We start from the raw sequence: 23,600 nt of genomic DNA on the forward strand, positions 1-23,600 counted from the left end.
ATTGAATGTCAGACCAAGCTAATATGGCCAAATGGTCTACTTCTAATGGTCTTACCTATTCCCAAGACTCCACCATCAGAACAATTAGTTACAGTCTCAGCTGGAGGTGGCTTTGGATAGAGGCATCTATAACAAGGGCCACCGTTGTAGTTATATACTGTGAGCTGAAAAGTTAACAAAATAAAAAAGGTTACCACCTCAGTGTCAAAAACAAACAACAATTATGATGAGTACTTTAATGGCAGCACAATTGCAGTGTGGTTAGCATTGCTGCCCCACAGCACCAGGCAACTGGATTTGATCCCAGCTTTGGGCAACTATCTATGTGGAGTTTGCATGTTCTCCCAGTTTCTGCATTGGTTTCCTCTGGGTGCTCCAATTTCTCGCACAGTCCAAAGATGAGCAGGTTAGGTGGATTGGCCATGCTAAAGATTGCTATGTAGTGTCCAGGGATATGTAGGTTAGGTGGATTGGCCAGAATTTTTAAAAAAAATCAAGGTTATGGGTGGGTGGTGGGTGCGCAATTTGGAGGGTCAGTGCAGATTTCATGGGCCTATTGGCCACTTTCTGCACTGTTGGAATTCTATGGTTTAACCACAAAGCCAACTATTTCCCAACTACATTCTAATTTACCTCATCTTTCCTCTTACTCCTTTCAGTGTGACATGTAATTATCTAATTAATCCTTCATCTCAGTTTCTCTCAAAAAAATAGAGACCAATATACTTTAGCAGTTTTGTATAAGAACAAGACAAGTAGGAGTAGAAGATAATCAGCCCTTCAAGCCCATTCCATAATTCATTGGAATAATGGCTGCCTCTATTCGACTTTCTCATTCATTCCCCATATTGTCTGATCTTTGAATCAGTAAAAATCTGTCCAATAGCCTTTAATATATTAATGATTGAGGCTCCATTACATTTGTGGGTAGGGAATTCTTAAGATTCAAAACTGTAAAGAAATTTCAAATTATTCAAATGTTTATCCTATAATGCAATGAGTCATTTCAATCACATTGAATGGGTCTGGCATCACATACGTACCACAGTGGGTAAAGATGGAAGACTTCATTGCCTGAAGGACATTGATAAATCTGATGGATTGCAATTTAGCCATTACAGAGACTAGTACTATATTTCAGTTTCCAGATGCCATGGTGGGACTTGAACCTGTCCATTTTAGAAATCCGAGTATCTATCATGCAAGCTACTTAAAAGGTTTGTATTTGACGTCAGTGAAGTAGGAAAAGATTTCCTCAAATGAAACTCAAATTCCTTTGTTGACCGATTTTACTCAAGCTGATACATGAGAAAGAACATGAACCTGGGATCTCTAGATTACTAGTCTACAGTGTACAAAACATTACAACATGGCCACCCATTTGTCTCCTGTTCAATCTAGATCAATAACACTTTAAATGTAAACATCTGTGAAATAAAAGTTTTAAGTATTTGTTATTATTTCTTTACCTGCCCCTCCATCCTTAGAGCACTAGCTGATACCAGTGGCTTCCCATTCAGAACACAAGCGTCATTGACAAGAAACCGTGTCGGGACATTGTCAGAGCAATCCACTACAATGTCATATTTGAAGAAATTAGTTAAGAATAATCTAAATAATCAAAAATACTTTAATCCTCATCACAAAAACCATCATAAAAAAAAGGATATTGTTGAATAAGTTGCCTTGCGTTCTTGTAGCTCAACTGAAAATGATATGGTATGCATTCAACATTTGAATTTAGCCTGTGGACAAGAAATAATAATTCAAAATTAATACGTTGATTTAAAAAAATACTCTTGTTTGTCTGATACCCTTCTAAATGGTTAAATGCCTGCACATCTGTCAATGAAGTAAGATGACAAGGTGGTTATGGGTAAAATGGTACAAGTTAACATGCACAATTGATCTTACTGGCCAGTGAGAAACCCATGAAAGACTGTTGCTTCTCCAGGTCATCAGAAGGGACAGAATTATTTTTAAAACTCTTGCAATGCCCTATACAGAGCAACAGAGCGCATCATATTCTGCAAGTGGAAGGCCAATAAAAACTGAAAAACATGTTTGAAGAACTGTGATGTCTACTGCGTAATCCTTTTACCTCTTGTAGTTTTGAATATGGTTCAAACTGATGGAATGCAACTCTCCTTTATCAGTTGACTAACGGTCCAAAGGGAAATCTGTTTTAGTAGTTTCACATTCTGCATAGGTTAAACACAGGAAACTTTAAATGATTTAACGTTAGTTGGCATAAAACAGTCAATCCTTTCAAGGATGTGACCTGAAAGAAGCTTACAAAATTATGAAGGGCATGGATAGGATAAATATACAAAGTCTCTTCCCTGGGGTGGGAGAGTCCAGAACTAGAGGGCATAGGTTTAGGGTGAGAGGGGAAAAAATATAAAAGAGACCCAAGGGGCAACTTTATCACAGAGAGAGTGGTATGTGTATGGAATGAGTTGCCAGAGGAAGTGATGGAGGCTAGTACAATTGCAACATTTAATAGGTATCTGGGTGGGTATATGAAGAGAAAGGGTTTGGAGGGATATGGGCCGGGTGCTGGCAGGTGGAACTAGATTGGGATGGAATATCCATAGACACGTTGGACCGAAGGGTTTATTTCCGTGCTGTACATCCCTATGACTCTATGATGTACATGGTCAATGTAAGAAAAGCAAAGGAGTTGGAAGTTGTACATTGCACTTTAATGCATATTACAGGGTTACTCTAGAGGGACCTTTACTTCATGCAAATAATTAAAAGCTGACTATACATTAATGGCTGCAATATACCTAACATGAAAATTCAGGGAGATTAGAAAATGCAACAGGTTTAAGGCAGAGTTGGCCCAAAACAGCCCAAAAAAACAAAATGAGCATCTGCTACCTGAAACTGCAACATCATAAAGAAGGGAATGAACAGTTCCAATTAAAACTTTAATAATAATGGGCAAGTTGGCAATGCATAAATTGAAATATTGGGTAATTTGATCAAGTTAAAAGGAAAGAAGTAGTCACACGCTTATCAGGAGGACATCCAACGGAATATCTTAACTGCATTAAAACAGGACAAGATAGTGCTCAAAAAGACGTCAATCAAGCATTCACCAGCAAGATTTACATACAAATAATGGCCACCTGTGCACAGCACTAGAGGGTGGCTAATAACTATGGAACCCTAATCCAACAACTAGTCATTTGAAAGGAGAATGTAGAGTTCTAAATCAGCACCCAAACTGGACAAAAAAGCTAAATTATGTATCTCATCATGATATTCTACTTGGAAATAATTTATACAAACTTACTAACCTAGTCAGCAAAAAGATGTCTTGAAAAGATGATGCCTTAAAATTAATGCACAATTTATACCATGTTAATTACTATTAATCTATTGGACTTGTAGCACACAGAAGTTTTAATGTATTCTAATTACATTTTTAAGCAGTTGTTCATTCTGAAGTTGTAACAACATTAACCTTTCATAATTTGTAAAATAATCTTGAAATAAGGTTTTGTTTCTCTAACAGTCCAGATAAAACATGCTCTGAATGAACAGTTAATGAACCCAAGCTTGTTAAGACTAGATTCTTAGCATTTATGCTAATGTAATTAGGAGATAAATTATTGATCAATAGGGAAACTATAACCATACAGCACAGAAAAAAAGCTATTTGGTTTATCACTATTGTGATGACTTTTTGACAGTTATTGAATCAATCCCACTTCTCTGCTCTTTCCCCATTGACTTGTGGTTGAACAATTCTAGAATTGTTTGCAACAATCAGACAGCTTTCAAAGCTTTACAAGTACATATTGTCCAGGATCAATGGCACATTTTAAAGAACATTAAGGCCTGCTGCAGTGTTCCAATGAGGCTCAGCACAAGGTGAGAAAAATACATCGCACTTTCTGCTTGAGGACCCTGCAGCCTTCAGACTGAATATCAAGTTAAATTTTAGGGCCTGAACATCATATGTCCTTTAGCTGCAGCCACACCCACACTCCAGGGCTTGACATCACATGGACTGCTCTCAGCACAGCCAACCCATTTTCGCCGAATTCTGGTCCCCAATATCAGCTCATCAGACCATAAGAAATAAGAGCAGAAATTAGGCCACTCAGCCCATCAAATCTGCTCTGCCATTCAATCATGGCTTATAAGTTTCTCAACCCCATTCTCCCTGAAACTCTTGATACTCAAAAACCTATCTATCTCAGTCTTAATTATACTCAATGACCTGGCCTCCACAGCCTTCTGGGGCAATGAATTCAATACATTCACCACTCTCCAGCTGAAGTTTCTCCTTATGTATGTTCTAAAAGATCTGCCATTTACTCTGAGGCTATGCCCTTGGGTCCTAGTCTCCCTTACCAATGTAAACATCTTCTCAACACCTACTCTATCCAGACCACTCAGCGTTTTATGTTTCAAGTAGATTCGCTCCCCTCCACACAGCAACTGTGTGGTTTTTGAAATTAGGTTGATGTAATTTTACTAAAAGTGTCTTATTGGAACAGCATATTGTTGTAGAGTTGAAGGCAGGTATTAAGCAGTTAAGAGAAAGAGGGGCTTAGAGTTGTGAATAGTTGTTGTTTAATGTTCACTTTTAGAGTTAAAAATAAATTGATGTTATTTTCTTTAAATAGTGGAAATTGAGAGTTTTCTGTCACTCATACTTTAACAGATTACAAGGCGAGGCGAGCTTTTCTGGGTGTTTGGTTTAATTAACAGAGGGGTTCAACCCCATGTTGTAATATAATTCTGATGAAGGGTCAACAGACCCGAAACATTGGCTCAGTTTCCCTCCACAGATGCTAACAGAACTGTTGAGATTCTCCAGCAATTGGCTTTGTTTCAGATTTCTAGCTTCTGGAGCTTTTGGTTCCTTTTTAACATTTTAGGAATATTGTATTGTCTGTAGTGTAATGCAAGGTCAAGTCACCATAATCCCAGAGGATGCAGGGACTAATGTAAATAAGTGAATGTTAAATCTCTCTGATACCTAGCAAACCATCTTAATAGCCTTCACAATGACACGTCTCTTGTGGTACTCCAAACTACCTCAGGACGTGTCAAAACACTTCTCAGCTAATGCAGTACTTTAGAAATATTCTCACCAAAATGTTGGAATGTGGGAAACGCATTTGCTCGTTTCCATACAGCAAGTTCTCACAAACAGCAATTAAATATAACTAGGTAATTTGTTTGAAGGACAAATGTTGGCCAGAATACCAGGAACAGCTTCACTGAATAGGATCATGGGATCTTTTACAGCTAACCGAGTAGGCATTTGTAGCTTTCTAAGTGTCAATGACGGAATGACTAATTTAACTTTAACACTGCATAAACTGACTGCTACATTTGGCTACATAGCAGGGCGTTGCACTTCAAGAAAGTAACTTGTTAGCTGCAAAACATTTGATAATGCCCAAGGACGTAAGAAGTGCCAAACAAATGCAAGTTTTTCCTTTTTTCAAACTCAGTCAATAAGTATTTGTTACATAACTATTTCATCTCCCCTCCAGGTGAGGATAAATTTAGCTAGCAGCTTAGCCAAAAAAAATACACAAGATCTTAGATTCCATTTGTAATTTGTGTTGAATTAGCTGATCTCAATCAGGACTACAGTAAACTGTAGCAAGGGATATCTGGTCAGCATGGACGAGTCGGACCAAAGGGTCTGTTTCCGTGCTGTACATCTGTGACTCTATAACCGAGGAGTAGCAGATGGAGTTTAAGGTACAAAAATGTGAGGGGCTGCATTTTGGTAGTGCAAATTAGAGCAGGCTTTATACACTTAATGATAGGGCCTCAGGGGTGTTGCCAAACAAAAAGATCTAGGGGTGCAGGTTCATAGTTCCTTGAAAGTGAAGCTGCAGGTAGACAGGGTGGTGAAGACAGCGTCTGGCACACTTGCCTCCATTGGTCAGTGCACTGAATATAGAAATTGGGATATCATGTTGCAGCTGTACAGGACTTTGAAGAAGCCACTTTTAGAATACTGTATATGATTCTGGTTGCCCTTCTACAGCGAAGATGCTGTTAAACTTGAGAGGGTGCAGAAAAGATTTACAAGAACGTTGTGCCGAAACTACAAGGTTTGAATTAAAAGGAGAGGCAGAATATGCTGGGGCTTTTATCCCTAGAGCGGAAGCTGAGGGGTGACCTACGAGGTTTATCAAAATCATGAGGAGCATGGATAAAACGAGTAGCCAAGTTCTTTTTCCTAGGGTGGGATAGTCCAAGACTAGTGGGCAGCATGGTGGCACAGTGGGTTCAATTCCTGCCTCAGGCGACTGACTGTGTGGAGTTTGCACGTTCTCCCAGTGTCTGCGTGGGTTTCCTCCGGGTGCTCCGGTTTCCTCCCACAGTCCAAAAGATGTGCAGGTCAGGTGAATTGGCCATGCTAAATTGCCCGTAGTGTTAGGTAAGGGGTAAATGTAGGGGTATGGGTGGGTGGGGCTTTGGCGGGTCGGTGTGGACTTGTTGGGCCGAAGGGCCTGTTTCCACACTGCAAGTAATCTAATCTAAACTAGAGGACATAAGTTTGCGGTAAGGTGGGAAAGATTTAAAGAAGGACTTGAGGGGTTAATTTTTATGGAGGCGATGCATTATGGAACAAGTTGCCAGAGGAGGAGGAGGTGGGTATAATTAAAACATTTAAAAAGCATCTGGATTGGTATTTGAATAGGAAGAGGTTAGAGATTAAAAGGGATATGTACCAAATGCTGGCAAATGGGACTACGTCAGATTGGGATGTCTGGTTGGCGCTGACGAGTTTATTTGAACAGTCTGTTTCCACGCTGTATGACTATCACAAGATCATAGGTGTAAGAAAGAGAAGGAAAAAAAAACTGCTTCAACACATTTACACTTTTTCTGGATATGCAACCATCTCAGAGGAACAAAATCTGTAACATGTACAAGGCACAGCATAACTTACATGAACAATAGTTGATTTGGTGAGCTTCCAGAAGGTGACCTACAACTGTGCAACCCATATTCCATCAAGGAAACAATACCTTAAAATGGTTTAGTAAAGGGAGAAAACTGATGAGTAATAAATGTTACAGGTATGCTGTTGAAATCTGTCAACAATGGAAGCTGTACCCACAAAGAAAACCTTTTTTTTAAATTTAGAGTGATCAAAGAAAGTAAGAGACATAAACAAATATACTTACTGACTTATTCTGATTGCTGCAGACAATGCCTTTGGCACGCCTAACTTATCTTCTGTATGGAGAATCTGTCTCTGTAGGTTAGTAAGCTCCACATCATCATAATCAAGGAGTCCTAATCGACCTAAATTGACATTTGCACATTGTAATATCCTCGCCCCATCGCTCAGTTACATTTAAATACATTACCCAACAGATTTTACTTTTCGCAGATCCAATGTACAAAAGAGAAAGAAATTGACACAAAGCTAGTGGTGTCATTTTCAAATTGCTGGTGCCCCACAATATTTCATGGTTTAACGAGGGCACTGCCAAGGTAACAATCAGAACTAACCGACAGTATCTTCAAAATGTTATGAATCCTGATGTTTCTCTCCAGTTCATAGGAAACGGGGTTCCAAACTACTAAGGAATTGCTTCTCTTTGAAGCAGCTCTGGAAAGTAAATGGGGCATAAAATCATCATTAATGATCCAAGTACTTTTCCATGGATAAACAAGGGCGCCATCAGAAATGGACACATTAATGTTGTTGAAAAGTGTGGTGCTGGAAAAACACAGCAGGCCAGGCAGAATCCGTGGAGCAGGAGAATCGATGTTTTGGGCATTAGCCCTTCTTCAAGAATAAGGCTGGTGTGCCAAGCGGGCTGAGATAAAAAGGTAGGGGGGAGGGAATTAATATTGCTGTCAAATTATAAATTTAGGGATGGAAGATAGGAATAGGAGTAGACTAATCAGCCCCTCAAACTTGATCCACCTTTCAATTAGATCATGGCTTATCTGTACAACATCCATACATGCACATTAGGTACACATGCCTAACAAAAATTCTTTACAATCAGTTTTGAAAATGTTAATCATTCTAATGCCTACAACTTGCTCAGGAAAGACAAAATATCAAATTCCCACTCCGCATTCTGTGAAAACTGCTTCTGGATTTAATTCCTGAACGTCCTAGCTCTAATTCTGCTGCACCTACTATAATGAATATTTTAATCAATTTAATGCCGCATTGAGATGACCTCTTAACTGTTTAAACTAAATTTGATTCTCCTACTTCATAATTTACCATTTTAAGCCACAATAACATTCACATGCATCAGGGATGTACCCTTTCTAAGGCCAAGCAATCTTTTCTGAAGTGGAGTCACTGAAATTGAATGCATTGCTCCCGATGGGTTCCAGCTAAGACCCTGTGTAACCGAAACATCATTTCCTCACTTTTGAATTCCAGTCCTCTTGAGAATAAAAAGGGCAACATTTCAACAGCATTTATGATTACATTTTATACTTGTGCAGTAGCTTTCAGTCATTGTGTCCATAGAATCCTAAATCCCTTTGCCTCACCACAAGATAGTCTATTTTGTCATTTCAGATAGAATTCATTCTAGTGAAAAATGAAGTTATCAGCAATAGATTTACTCACTCAGTTTCCTTATGTTCTTTTATATGCAGGTTCATAGCTCCTTGAAAGTGGAGTCGCGGGTAGATGGGACAGTGAAGAAGGTGTTTGGTATGCTTTCCTATAATGGTCAGAGAACTGAGTACAGGAGTTGAGAGGTCATGTTGCGGCTGTACAGGACATTGGTTAGGCCACTGTTGGAATATTGCATGCAATTCTAGTCTCCTTCCTATTGGAAAGATGTTGTGAAACTTGAAAGAGTTCAGAAACGATTTACAAGGATGTTGCCAGGGTTGGAGGATTTGAGCTATAAGGAGGCTGAACAAGCTGGGGCTATTTTCCCTGGGGTGTCGGAGGCTGAGGGGTGACCTGATAGAGGTTTACAAAATTATGAGGGGCATGGATAGGATAAATAGGTAAAGTCTTTTCCCTGGGGTCAGGGAGTCCAGAACTAGAGGGCATAGGTTTAGCGTGAGAGGGGAAAAGATATAAAAGAGACCTACGGGACAACTTTTTCACACAAGAGCGTGTATGGAATGAGCCGCCAGAGGAAGTGGTGGAGGTTATTACAATTGCAACATTTAAGAGGCATTTGTATGGGTACATGAATAGGAAGGGTTTGGAGGGATATGGGCCGGGTGCTGGCAGGTGGGACTAGGTTGGGGTGGGATATCTGATCCCGAAGGATCTGTTTCCATGTTGTACATCTCTATGACTCTATATTGCTCCTCCCATTCACACAAACCATTTTACCTTCCAAATTAGTGTTACCTGCAAATTTGGATTACAAATCTCTATTCCTTTAATTAAGTCATTAATATATGTGGTGAAAATCTGCAGATAAAGGATAGATCTCTGGGAGATAGCATGTCCCGTACTCCATACAGTAAATCATTTTTCCCTGAGAATTAGTACAATTCACAGAAGCAACACTTGTTCACAGACATACAAGTTTTATTGTTTCGTTGATCTATAATAACCTCCATAAAGTCTCTCTCAAGCTTCTTGTGCAAAATCTATTCAAGAAAAATAAAGTCAAAATTAAAGACCTAGACTAAACTTACCAATGCCTGCAGCAGCCAAGTACTGAGCTGCAGGGCAGCCTAGACCGCCACATCCAACAATCAGAACAGCCTTCTTAGACAGATTCAGCTGACCTAAAAGCATGAAAACATGACGCCAATAGATTTTATTTGTTGAATCCAATATTAGGGCACATGTCACATTTAATTTGCTTATAATTATATTTTAAACACCAAGGATCCAGAAGATATGGGATATACTTCTAGTATTGCTGTCTGAAACAGACCATATCAAAATTTATGAGTAGGCAGATGATTAAAAAAGAAGATGAAATAAAACACAATATGGACTAGTTAGAACAACCACCTTGTTTATCGATTTCCAAGATAACATTGTGCAACAGAAAGTTAAACTATAAAAGTCCACATTTTTACTCAAAATATTTGTAACAAGTGTAAATGGTGCTTTGACTAGTGTTTTCAATATTGATGGGTTCATGGCTTCCTTGTCTCAATGTGCTGAATGTCTCTCAATTTCTGCCTTTTTATAATGAGGACATAGATATAGGATTTGTCTTTTAAAATGTTAAGTTTGAAATGCTTACAGGTCACTGGGAGGAATAATGGAGAAAATCTAATTTTGTTTCTGTGTTAGGTTACAATGTTTTTTCCCCAAATGTAAGTTCCAAGGTTAAATCATTTCCAATTTTTCTTTTTGCACGGAGTAGCACATCAAGACATGTTTTCTCAGTTTCTAATCTTGGCAATGAATTATTGTATGAAGCTAAGCTCTTCCACTACAGAGTGCAATCGTAATTCCCAATCTATTCTAACATTTGTATGTGACTGGCTAAAAACAAATGGGAGATTTAAAACTCGATTATAATTAAAATGTATAATAGATACCAATGTGAACAGTATCATATAAAAGAACAATTAGAAGCATTCCACCCTCACTGTCCCAGATCTATTTACAATATCAGGTAGTAGGACAAAGTATCCAGCTCTGAGATTTTTGCAAACTGCTGCCTGGCTGGCAATAATGTTGGTCAGAGTTCAGCTCTGTTGGATCAATCATGTGGTTTAGATTTGCATGAAGAATTTTCACATAACAAAAAACAATCGTACTCTAAGCCAGCTACACATGGAAATCAGACCATAGGACATCTCAAAATTAGATATAGCCTCAGTTTGCTAGAGTTTTCCAAGCTAAATCATGGGGGATGTAACCCTTGATAAACACAAATGGAAAACTCTCTGTTCTCAAGCTGTTTCAACATTTAAGAGAACAGTTAGATCACTTTAGAACAAGCACTTCATATGTAGCATTTGCAATAAGCGATTTCGGTAATGTCACACAAGATTACATTAACCTAAACTGCAAACTTGTCTTTATTTGCTGAACACTCATCTGTCAAAGCAATGGAACAATCATTAATTGGGATTATATATTGTGTTCAGTATTCCATATGTGGAAATAAATTAGTCATTACTATATGTGGAATTCAAGTAGTGAAGAATTATAAAAAGTCATAAAACATTTGCGATTATTATTAGAATAATTTAGAGCCAGCTTAGTCCAACTTCTCTCATATCAGCAATGTGGCAGTAAGGATACAAGCATAATAGCCACTGCTTAATCCAATCACTATGTCTGGGTTCAGAAAATAATTACAAGGATGTTGCCAGGGTTGGACGGTTGAGCTATAGGGAGAGGCTGAATAGGCTGGGGCTGTTTTCTCTGGAGCATTGAAGACTATGGGGAGACCTTACAGAACTTTATAAAGTCATGAGAGGCATGGATAGGGTAAACAGACAAGGTATTTTCCCAGGGATGAGAAAGTCCAGAATCAAAGAACATAGGTTTAATATGCGAGGGGAAAGATTTAAAAGGGATCCAAGGGGCCATTTTTCACGTAGAGGGTGGTGCATGTATGCAATGAACTACCAGAGGAAGTGGTAGAGGCTGGGACAATTAGAACATTTAAAAAGCATCTCGATGGATATATGAACAGGAAGGGTTCAAAGAGATATGAGCCAAGTGCTGGCAAATGGTACTAGATTAGTTTAAGATATCTGGTTGGCATGGATGAGTTGGACTAAAGGGTCTGTTTCTGTGCTATACATCTCTATGACTCAGAAATATTTCTGTAACTGCACGTCACACTTCTGTTTTCCACGAAAAGTGAGTAAAAGCAGTTATCTAAATCATACCACTTTTATTCACAATCTCTTTTTCTCTCAAAATATCAATACAACATCAGCCCTGTAAACAAAGAAATTCAAATTCACCAACCCTTTCTGAAAAAAAGTATTTTAAGCATGCTTGAAAATGGTTAAAAAGTGACATCTGTTTTCACAATAAAGACTTTCAGCAGGATTTTGTTACACCGCCCAATATTAAAAAAAAATTTAAAATCTGCTTTTCAGAGATGCACTTTCTTTTGAAAACATAACTGTCAACCAAGAAAACTAATTTGCTTTTAATAATAACAGCATCAGATAAATATAGTCTTTTGATAAGAGAGAGGGGGGAACCACCTCGGTGTCTCCCCTGTTGTTTCAGCAGCTTTAAAACCCCCAAGCAGAATTCAAATTTACTCAATAGCTCACAAAATGCTAGATTTGGGGTGGCAAGATGACTCAGTGGTTAGCACTGCTGCCTCACAGCGCCAGAGACCTGGGTTCCCACCTCTGGCAACTGTCTGTGTGGAGTTTGCACATTCCCCCTGTGTCTGCGTGGGTTTCCTGCGGGTGCGCCGGTTTCCTCCCACAGTCCAAAGATGTGCAGGTTAGGTGAATTGGCCATGCTAAACTGCCCGTAGTGTTAGGTGGATTATAGGGGTGGGGTTGGGTTTCTCTTGGAAGGATCGGTGTAGACTTGTTGGGCCGAAGGGCCTGTCTCCACACTGTAGGTAACCTAATATAATTATATATTGAATTCAAATTTTCTACTTGAACTCCACCACTGATATTACTTGTCCAATACTAGAATTGTTAAGTCTAAAATTTTATGAACTATATTCATTCTAATTATTTTAAATATTACCTTTGACTCCAAACTCTGGGATGATGAGCTGTCTGCTGTATCTCAGGATCTCTTCATTAGAGAGAGATTTTTCTTCCAATGGAGGCATCCCTGTTACTTGTTTCAGTAATGAAAACGTATTTCCAGAATGAGAATCCTGAAAAAGAAAGACATTTATCGAACTGGGAGGATAAGAAAGGTGTGATCTGATGAATAGGCATGGACCTAAAATGTTGACTCTGTTCCTCGCTCTGCTAAAGATGCTTGGTCTGCTGTGTATTGCCAATATTTTTACATAAAAAGATGTCACAGAATCACAGGATAGCTAGGGGAACATTTGGCCTATGCTGTATTACCAAAAAAAAGTATTGCAACTAATGCCACTCCCCATACTTCTTCCTGTAGTCATAGAGATGTACACCACAGAAACAACTTGCCAATGCTCACCAGATATCCTAAATTAATCCCATTAGCCAGTATCTGGCCCATATTCCTCTAAACCTTTCCTATTCACTTACCAATCCAGATACCTTTTAAAATGTCCTAATTGTACGAGGCTTCACCACATCCTCTCGCAGCTCATTCCATACACGCATCATTGTCTGCATGAAAAGGTTGTCCCTTGGGTCCCTTTCAAAAGGGCAGCACAGCGGCTCAGTGGTTAGCACTGCTCTCACAGCACCAGGGACCCAGGTTTGATTCCCACCTCAGGTGACTGTGTGGAGTTTGCACATTCTTGTGTCTGCGTGGGTTCCCTCCGGTGCTCCGGTTTCCTACCACAATCTAAAGATGTGCTGGTCGGGCAAAATGATCATGCTAAATTGTCCATAGTGTTAGGTGCATTAGTCAGGGGTAAATGTAGGAGAATGGGTCTGGGTGGGTTATTTTTCAGAGGGTTAGTGTGGCCGGTTTCCACACTGTAGAATATCTAATCCAAATCTAAAATCTTTCCCCTCTCCTCAAACCTATGCGCTCTAGTTTTGGACTGCAAAACTAGTCCTGGGAAAAGACCTTATCTATTCAAATGGAGGTGGGTACTGCAGATGCTGGAGATCAGAGTCAAGATTAGAGTGGTGCTGGAAAAGCACAGCAGGTTAGGCAGCATCTGAGGAGTTGGGAAAAAAAAATCGATGTTTCAGACAAAAGCCCTTCATCACCACTCCTGATGAAGGGCTTTTGCCCGAAACGTTGATTTTCCTGCCCCTTGGATGCTGCCTGACCTGCTGTGCTTTTGCAACACTACTCTGACCTTGTCTATTCATCATATCCATGCCCCTCATGGTTTTTATGAACCTCTGTTGGGTCACCCCCTCAGTCTCCAATGCTCCAGAGAAAATAACTCCAGTCTACTCAGCCTCTTCCTTTACTTCAAACCCACCAACCCTGGCAACATCCTCCTGCACATTCTTTTTCAGATAGTACTTCAATTCTCTTGAATGACCCATTTGAACTTGCTTCCAAAATACTCTTAGGCTGTGCATTCATGATCCTAACTATTTGCAGCATGAGAGTTTTTTGTCATTTCATCACTGCTTTTGACAATTACCTTAAAATCCATGCCCTCTTATTCTGAAACCTTCCATTAACAGGAATAGTTTTCCCCTACATATTCAGAGCAGACCTTCAGGATTCTGAATACACCTATTAAAGCTCCTCTCAAACTTCTCCAAAAAGGAAGAAAAAAAAAACAGACCCAACATCTCTAATTACTTCACCTAACTCAAATTCTTCATCCCTGAAACCACTTTTGAACTGCTGCTGCACTCTCTCTAACATCTTCACATCCTTCCTAAAGTGTGGCAACCAGGCGGGGACATAATATTCCAGCTGAGGCTGGAGCAATGTTCTATTTAGGTTTAACATAACATCCTTACTTTCATTCTCTATGCCCTTACTAAAAGTGCCCTGGATGCTGTACAATTTATTAACTGTACTCTCATCCTGCTCTCTTGCCAATCATTTATGAACGAATACATCCAGATGCCTCTGCCTCTGCACCCACTTTAGAAATGTAGTCTTTGTTTTACAAGACCTCTGCTTTTTCTTCTGACCAAATTCTGATCACTTCTATATTAAATTTGTCACTTGAACTTCCATTCCACCCATCTGTTTATGACATTTTGAAGTTCCACATTATCCTCCTCATGGTTCAAAATACTTTCAAGTGATCTAATCCACAAATTCTAGAATTGTGCACAGTACACCAAAATCTAGATATTAATATTAGCAGACATCTGTACACCAACTAATGGAGAGTCTCAAGTCTAGAAAATGTCTAACATCCACTACTTTCAGTTAACCATATTATTATAGTTCATTTCAATCACCAAACTCTAGATATGCACACCAGTCCTATTGAGCAGCATCTAATCAAATGCCTTTTGGAGGTCCACATACAATACATTAAAAACAATGTTCAACCAAGGGATTATAGGAGTCACTGACTGGGCCAGCATGTATTGCCTTCTTTACCAGCCATGGCTAAGTTACGTTCCTTAACTGCTGCAAGTCTGTAGGAGAAGGAACACCCACAATGTTGTCAGAAAGGGCACGCAAGGATTTTGACCTAGCAATATTGAAGAAATATGATACATTTCCAAGTCAGGATGATTTGTCACTTGGAAACTGTACTTGCAGGTAGTAGTGTTGCTAAGTATCTTCTGCCTTGTCATTCTAGGTGGTAGAGATTGAGGGTTTCAAAAGTTGCTGTCATTGGAGCTTTGCTGAGTTGCTGTAATGCACGCTGTATATACACTCTGCTGTCACAGTGGGTCAGTCGTAAAGGGAGTGGATTTTCAAGGTCATAATTGGCTGCAATCAAGTCAACTACTTCGTATTGGATGGTATCAAGCGTCTTTGAGTGTTGTTGGAACTGCACCCATCCAGACAAAGGGATACTATTTCAATCTCCTCATGTTTTGTAGATGATCCAGACCCTTTAGATAGAAGGAGTTACTTGCTGCAGAATTCCTACGTTCTGACCCATTCTGGTCACCACAGTATGTATGTACCTGGTCAAATTTTGTTTGGTTTCTGGACAATATTAACCCTCAGGATGCTGAAAATGTAGGATGGAGTGATGACAATACCACTGAATATCAAGAGGTGATGGTTAGGTTCTCCCTTGGAGATGACTATTGACAGCATACAAATACTGGGCAATATTGAAATTGTACTGAAACAATTTGGCTAGGGTCACAGCTAGTTCGGAAGCACAACTCTTTCTTCAACACTGTTAATCGAATGCTGACAGGGCCAATAGTCTTTTGCCATTTTTGGATATCATGTGAGTAAAGCCAAATCATTTGAAAACTGTATTTGTGATGCTGTGGATCTCAGGAGTAGGTCAAGGCAGATCATCTACTTGACATATCTGACTGTTCAGTTTTACAGTTTGTACTAATGTGCAGCTTTCATCAATTACCCTCTGTTCATCATGGGGTCAGAAGTGGGATGTTCATAAATGATTGCAGAATGTTCAGATGCATTCATGGCTCATGAGATGTTGAAATAGTACATGTCTCCAAATGTAGCAAGGCCTAGAAACATCCAGGTTCAGGCTGAAAGGTTGCAAGTCATATTCATACCACGTAAGCGCAAGGCAATGATCAACTCTAACAAGTGAGAATCAAACAATCGCCCCTTGACATTCAATGATATTACCATTGCTGAAACCCCACTGACAACATTAGCCAGAAACTGAACTGGAAACACTGTTAATACAATGGTGACAAAAGAAAAGTCAGAGGCTAGGATTCCTGCAGCAAGGCACAGTGGCTCAGTGGTTAGCACTACTGCCTCACAGCACCAGAGTCCCAGGTTTAATTCCAGCCTCCAGCGATTGTCTATGTGGAGTTTGCACATTCTCCACCTGTCTGCGTGGATTCCCTCCGGGTGCTCTGGTTTCCTCCCGCAGGCCAGGTATATTGGCCGTGCTAAATTGGCCATAGTGTTAGATGCATTAGTCAGAGGGATCTGGGTTACTCTTCGGAGAGTCGTTGTGGACTGGTTAGGCCGAAGGGCCTGTTTCCACACGATAAAGAATCTAATCTAAAGTAACTCATTTCCTTACTTCTCAAAACCTGTCGTTGTCAGAGGTCTACAGCATGAAAACAAGCTCTAACACGCCCAGGTCATCCATTTTTCACAATTCAAACTAGTCCCATTTGGTCCCTGGAATGGTAGGTCTAACATATGAGGAACGGCTGAGGATCTTGGGATTGTATTCATTGGAGTTTAGAAGATTAAGGGGAGACTTAATAGAGACGTACAAGATAATACATGGCTTGGAAAGGGTGGATGCTAGGAAATTGTTTCCGTTAGGTGAGGAGACTAGGACCCGTGGACACAGCCTTAGAATTAGAGGGGGTAAATTCAGAACAGAAATGCGGAGACATTTCTTCAGCCAGAGAGTGGTGGGCCTGTGGAATTCATTGCCGCAGAGTGCAGTGGAGGCCGGGACGCTAAATGTCTTCAAGGCAGAGATTGATAGATTCTTGTTGTCTTGGGGAACTAAGGGCTACGAGGAGAATGCGGGTAAGTGGAGTTGAAGTGCCCAGCGGCCATGATTGAATGGCGGAGTGGACTCAATGGGCCGAATGGCCTTACTTCCACTCCTATGTCTTATGGTCTTATGGTCCATATCCCTTCATACCAATCCTATCCATGCACCTGTCGAAATGTTTCTTTAATGACAAAATTTGTACTTGCTTCCACCTCTACCTCCAGCAACCCATTCAGACTCTCATCACCCTGTGTGTGAAACGTCTGCCTCTCTGGACCCTTTTGTAGCTCTCAGCTTAAACCTATGCATTCTAGTTTTAAATTCCCCTACCATGAGGAAAACTGTCTTCTATCTATCTATCTTATATATGCCTCTCATGATTCTATATACCTCTATAAAGGTCACCCTTCAGATTCCTATGCTCCAGAGAACAAAGTCCCAGCCTATCCAACCTCTCCTTATAACTAAAACCTTCCAGTCCAGTTAAGCTCCGAGTAAATCTTGTCTGCCCTCTTTCTAGTTTAATAATATCCTTAGTAGGGCAATCAAAACTGCACATCGTACTCCAAATGTGGCCTCAACAATGCCTTGTACAGCTGCAACAAGATGTCCCACCTCCTGTGCTCAATGCTCTGACCAATGAAAGCTCACATGCCAAAAGCCTTCTTTACTGTCCCGTCTTCTTGTGACTCCATTTTCAAGGAGCTATGAACCTGTACCTTTAGATTTCCCTGTTCTATAACACTTCCCAGGGCCCTGCTATTGACTGTGTATGTCCTACCCTGGTTTGCTTTACCAAAATGCAACGCTTTGCATTTATCCCAATTAAACGTCATCTGCCATTCGTTCACTGGCCAGGTGATCAAGATCTCACTGCATTTCCAGACAACCTTCTTCACTGTTCTCTACCTACAAGGCACAGGTGATACTCTTTACATTGCCTGTTTGAGCACACCTACAAACAACAACAAGAACAAAAGTGAAGTACAGCACAGGTACAGGGCCCTTTGGCCCTTCAAGCCTGTGCCAACCATCTTGCCCTCACTAAACTAAAAGACAAACATTCTGCCCTTATTTGGTCTGTATCTCTCTATTCCCTCCCTATTCATGTTACCATCCAGATGCCTCTTAAACGTCTGCTTCCATCATCTTTTATGGCAGGGCATTCCACGCTCCCACCACTCTGCGTGAAAAACTTCCCTTGCATATCTCCCTTAAATCTTCCTTCTCCTCACCTTGAACTTGTGCCCCCTTGTAATTGAAACTTCAACCCTGGGAAAAAGCCTCTGACTATCCACCCTATCGATGCCTCTCATAATTTTGTAGATCTCTGTCGGGTTTCCTTTCAGCCAGTCTTTCCAGTGAAAACAATCCTAGTCTTTTTCACCTTTCCTCAGAGGTAGTGCCCTCAAGATCAGGCAACATCCTGGTGAACCTTCTCTGTATTCTCTCCAAAGATTCCATGTCCTTCTGGTAATGTAGTGACCAAAACTCTACACAATACTCAAAATGAGGCCTAACAAGGGTTTTATGTAGCCGCATTATGGTTTGCCAATTCTTGTGCTCCATGCCTTGGCTGATGAAGGCAAGTACGCCATATACCTTCTTAACCACCTTGGCCACCTGTGTTGCCACTTTTAGGGAACTGTGGACCGGCATGCTCAGATCTGTCTGTATGATAATGTTTCTCAGGGTTCTGTCATTTACAGTATAATTCAAACCTAAATTTGATCTCAAATGATCACCCCGCATTTGTCTGTATTAAACTTCATCTGCCATTTCTGTGCCCAAGTCACTAATCTATATCCTGTTGTATCCTTTCACAATCGTTAGTACTATCAACAACTCCTCCAATCTTCGTGTCATCTGCAAACTTACTGATCAGACCACATTTTCCTCCAGATCATATACATACACACACACACACACACACACACACACACACACACACACACACTACAAACAGAGGATCCAAGACCAACCCCTGTGGGACACCACTGGTTACCCATTTCCATTCTGAAAAATACCCTTTCACAGCCACCTGTCTTCTATGACCAAGTCAGTTTGTATCCATCTAGCCAGCCCTTCCCAAATCCCATGTGATTTTAACTTTTGTACCAAACTGCCATGTGAGACTTTATCAAATGCCTTACTAAAGTCCATATAAACTACATCCACAGTTCTTCTTTCATCAATTACTTTTGTCACCTCTTCAAAAAATGCAATCAGTTTGGAGACACATGGCCTTTCTTGTACAAAACCATGCTGTCTGTCACTAACTAGTCCATTATCATCCAAATGCGCATATATCTTGTGCCTTAGTATCTCTTCCAAGAGGTTCTCCATCACAGACATCAAGTTCACCCGCCGATAATTTCCTAGATTATCGCTGAAGCTCGGCACCATCCAGGGCAACAGAGCATATTGGCATCACATGATTGGCACCACAACTGATAATATTATAGAAATAGTGTGTATCATATAAATGATGCACTGCAGAAATTCTGCAATGCTCCTTCGACAGCACCTTCTAACCATGGCCACTGCCATCTAGAAGGGCAAGTGCATTGGATACCACAACCTCCAAGCTATTCCTAAGCTAAACTTGGATTTTGACCACTTTTCTTTCACTATGGACAAGTCAATACCTTAGAATTCCCTCCATAACAGCACTGTGGGTGTACATATATCTAATCTACTGCAGAGGTTCAATATGTCACTTCTGGTGTCAACAATATGAAGGATATGTCCCAACCAAAAGACCTTGCTTTGAATGAGCAGTGCCTCAAGTTGCTTTCAGGAGGACACTGTTATTGGACCATGAGGTTTGGAGAATCTTGCAAAGGCACTGTTGATTAGACATTTTTAATGTTTTGCCATCTCCCAAGTTTGGGCTCAACCAGGATACTCTGTGAGTCTTCACAGCAGGCAAACATTCACAGTTGGACTTTCCTATGTGTTGGAGTACAGCAAAAGAGTTTTGTTTATAATAGTGAAAGGGATACAGTAGCAGAGGCATAACTGCAAGATCATAGCTAAGCTGTATCTTAACTCCATCTGTTAGCTTGGTACCCAATTCTTATTAAGCAGCCTTATCTAAAGGAGCGATTCAATTTCAGTTTTTGATTTCTCAATTCACCTAGTCTGGGGAGGATGGTGAAGTAACAGCAATACAATCTTTACCAGTCTGTACTAAAACTATTAGACTGCATTTACTCTTCTCGAGAACTAGAGACATTGATAGTTAAGCTGACATAAAAGCAGTTCTTCAGAAAGACAGTTGATCTGAGGGTGGGGACTCTCTTCGTGTACCTGTTGTAAGTTGACAACCACTGCCTTTAACCTTTGCACTTCCTGCTCCTTCTTGAATAATTCATCTCTCAGCCTTTCCACCTCCTGCTCCTTCTCCTTCTCCTCCTTCTTAAACATTTCATCCCTCAGCCTCTCCACTTCCATGTTCAAGCTGAAAAACAGTTCCTTAAATCGTGCTTCTCCACGTGCACTCCGGCTTCAATGTTGAATTCAGCCGGAGGACCAGAAACAGTGTAACACACGGAAAGCTGCGTGTACTTAACATGGCCGTGCCCTTCCTATACTAAGATGGTCGTCAACGCTGCCTACTTTCGCCCTTCCTTTACAAAGATGGTCGTCAACGCTGCCTCCTTTCGCCCTTCCTATACTAAGATGGTCGTCAATGCTGCCTCCTTTCGCCCTTCCTTTACTAAGATGGTCGTCAACGCTGCCTCCTTTCGCCCTTCCTATACTAAGATGGTCGTCAATGCTGCCTCCTTTCGCCCTTCCTTTACTAAGATGGTCGTCAACTCTGCCTCTTAACTTATGCAGGTCACCACCGCTGCAGTTTCTTAGCAATATGGCCGACATTCTCCAATATGTCCTTACAGAAGGATTTTTCTCTCTAATTTTCTTGAATTCCCCACTTTGTTCTTATTTTTGATCACTGATTTCAAAGCTGTTCGGCATCAAAGGCTCAAATATTTGGAATTCTTTCTGCTTATTTTAATCCGTTCAGACGTGTCACGACAAACCCCTGGGTCTTCGGCTCAGAGGCAGGGACACTAGCACCGCCTCACAAGAGATTTTAATATTTTTAAAAAATTACATTTATGAATCTTCTTGATCAATCTGTTCAGGCAGGTTACGACACACTTGGAGTGGGTGGGACTTGAACCCAAGACTTCTAACCCAGAGACAGAGATGGTACTATTGTACACAGGACTCGCAAATTCGAATAGAACCAGGGACCTCAATTCACTCAACTGAGCCGATTCCTGTTGAAGGGCTTTTGCCTGAAACGTTGATTGTCCTGTTCCTGAGATGCTGCCAGATCTGCTCTTAAGCTACTTCAATTGTGCACTGCCCCACTTTTTCTTATTACTATGGAATCCCCATGTTCTTTTACTATATCCAAAGTGCCCTTTTTTGTTTCACCCATCACAAAATCACCCATCATACCTTTTTCATCTATTAACAACATTCAGTCAATCACCCATGGTTCCTAATGAAAAATTTACATGCAAAAATGTATATGGACCTCACAGTTCTTCTCTTGGCGAGTACAGTATCAGTTTGGTGCTGCAAAAGCACAGCAGGTCAGGCAGCAAAGCAGGAGATTGAACGTTTCGGGCAAAAGCCCTTCATCAGAAATTCTGCTCCTCGGATGCTGCCTGACCTGCTGTGCTTTTCCAGCACCACATTCTCGACTCTAATCTCCAGTGTCTGTGGTCCTCACTTTCACAGAGTTCATCAATGGTCTAATGTGAAATAAATATATGCTGCCTACTATTTCAATTCAATAGATACCTCAAATTTTGAGTGTTGAAATAAGTGAACTGGCTTTTTAAAAACAAAATACTGCAAATGCTGAAAATCTGAAATAAAAACAGAAAATGCTGGAGAAGTTCAGCAGGTTGATAAGCATCTATCATTTTGTAACCTGAAGCTCAGATGCATCACAAGTAGACATTTCTAAGAATACAACAGAATATGATTTTTTAAAAATTGTGGATCAGGAAAGCAATCCTGGAGGAATGGGCGCTAAAAATTATTTTTCAATTTGGACATTTTTTTAAAATGCAGAAGACACGTGATTACACAAGAGACTATTCAATAACATCAGAGTCCATGGTATTGGAGCAGTATATTAAAGGTTTGGCTAACTAATAGACAGAAAGTTGGATTGGGGGAAGGGATTTTCAGGATGGCAACCTGTAACTCATGGTGAACCACAGGTATTAATGCTGCGGACACTATTATTTACAATATATACTAATAATTTGGATGAAGAAAGTGAATGTACTATAGCCAAGTGTAATGATGACACAAAAATAAGAGGAAAGACATGTGGTGAGGATTAAACAAAGAGTCAGCAGAGGGATATAGACAAGTTCAATTAAGTAAACAAAACCTTAAAAATCACACAACACCAGGTTATAGTCCAACAGGTTTAATTGGAAGCACACTAGCTTTCGGTGCACCGATCCTTCATCAGGTGACAATCACCAGATGGAGGAGCGGTGGTCCGAAAGTTAGTATGCTTCCAATTAAACCTGTTGGACTATAACCTGGTGTTGTGTGATTTTTAACTTTGTACACCCCAGTCCAACACCGGCATCTCCAAATCATAAACAAAAACTTGGCAGATGGAATGTAATGTAGGGAAATGTGAGGTTAAGGTGTCCTAGCAATTGAAGACATCATAAAAGACAGTTATAGAGTCATAGAAATATACAGCACAGAAGTAGACCTGTCAGTCCAACTCATCCATGCGACCAGATAATCAGGGAAGATTAACTAGTCTGATAATAGGTATGGAGGGGCTGCTTTAGGAGGAGAGGTCAAGTAGATTAGGCATGAAATATGAAAGAATGTGATACAACCTTACTGAAATACACAAGGTTCTGGATCTCAGAATAAGAGGTTATAAATTTAAGACCAAGGACGAACTTCTTCTCTCATCGGGTTGTAAATCTGAGGAATTCTTTATCACTGCAGGCTGTTTAGGTTGGTGTAGATAGATTTTTCATCAGGAAGGGAATCAAGGGCTATAGGGAAAAGGTAAGTAAGGGGAGATGAGGATTTAAAGATCAGCCAAAGCATACCAAACACCTTCCTCACTACTCTGTCTGCCTGCGACTCCACATTCAAAGAACTATGAACTTGTACCCCAAGGTCTCTTTGTTCAGCAACACTCCTCAGGACCTTACCATTAAATGTATAAGCCCCGCCCTGATTTGCCTGACCAAAATGCAATGCACCACATTTATGTAAATTAAACTCCATCTGCTACGCCTCAGCCCATTTCCAACTGATCAAGGTCCCATTGTACTCTGAGGTAACCTTGGCTCTCCACTACACCACTTATTTTGGTGTCATCTGAAACCTACTAACCATAGTGATTTGCAAATCATTTATATAAACATCAAAAAGTTAGACCGATCCTTGCAGCAT

General features: G+C 40.4%; 1 protein-coding gene across 1 annotated transcript in view; it reads right to left on the bottom strand.

The window, feature by feature from the left end:
• The window catches only part of mocs3 (molybdenum cofactor synthesis 3), a 68,941-nt gene extending 48,279 nt beyond the window's left edge, over positions 1-20,662 (bottom strand). The window contains exons 1-7 of the mRNA XM_072580545.1: positions 20,445-20,662; positions 12,650-12,785; positions 9,643-9,735; positions 7,182-7,302; positions 1,667-1,745; positions 1,470-1,583; positions 56-164 (exon numbers count right to left, since the gene is read on the bottom strand). Coding sequence (XP_072436646.1) covers positions 56-164; positions 1,470-1,583; positions 1,667-1,745; positions 7,182-7,302; positions 9,643-9,735; positions 12,650-12,785; positions 20,445-20,588 — 796 coding nt within the window. The 5' untranslated portion in view covers positions 20,589-20,662. The remainder of the gene's footprint in view (positions 1-55; positions 165-1,469; positions 1,584-1,666; positions 1,746-7,181; positions 7,303-9,642; positions 9,736-12,649; positions 12,786-20,444) is intronic.
• Between the last annotated feature and the right edge of the window lie 2,938 nt (positions 20,663-23,600).

The sequence above is a fragment of the Chiloscyllium punctatum genome, chromosome 11 (assembly GCF_047496795.1).
Source record: "Chiloscyllium punctatum isolate Juve2018m chromosome 11, sChiPun1.3, whole genome shotgun sequence".
In the NCBI taxonomy this organism is placed as follows: domain Eukaryota; kingdom Metazoa; phylum Chordata; class Chondrichthyes; order Orectolobiformes; family Hemiscylliidae; genus Chiloscyllium; species Chiloscyllium punctatum.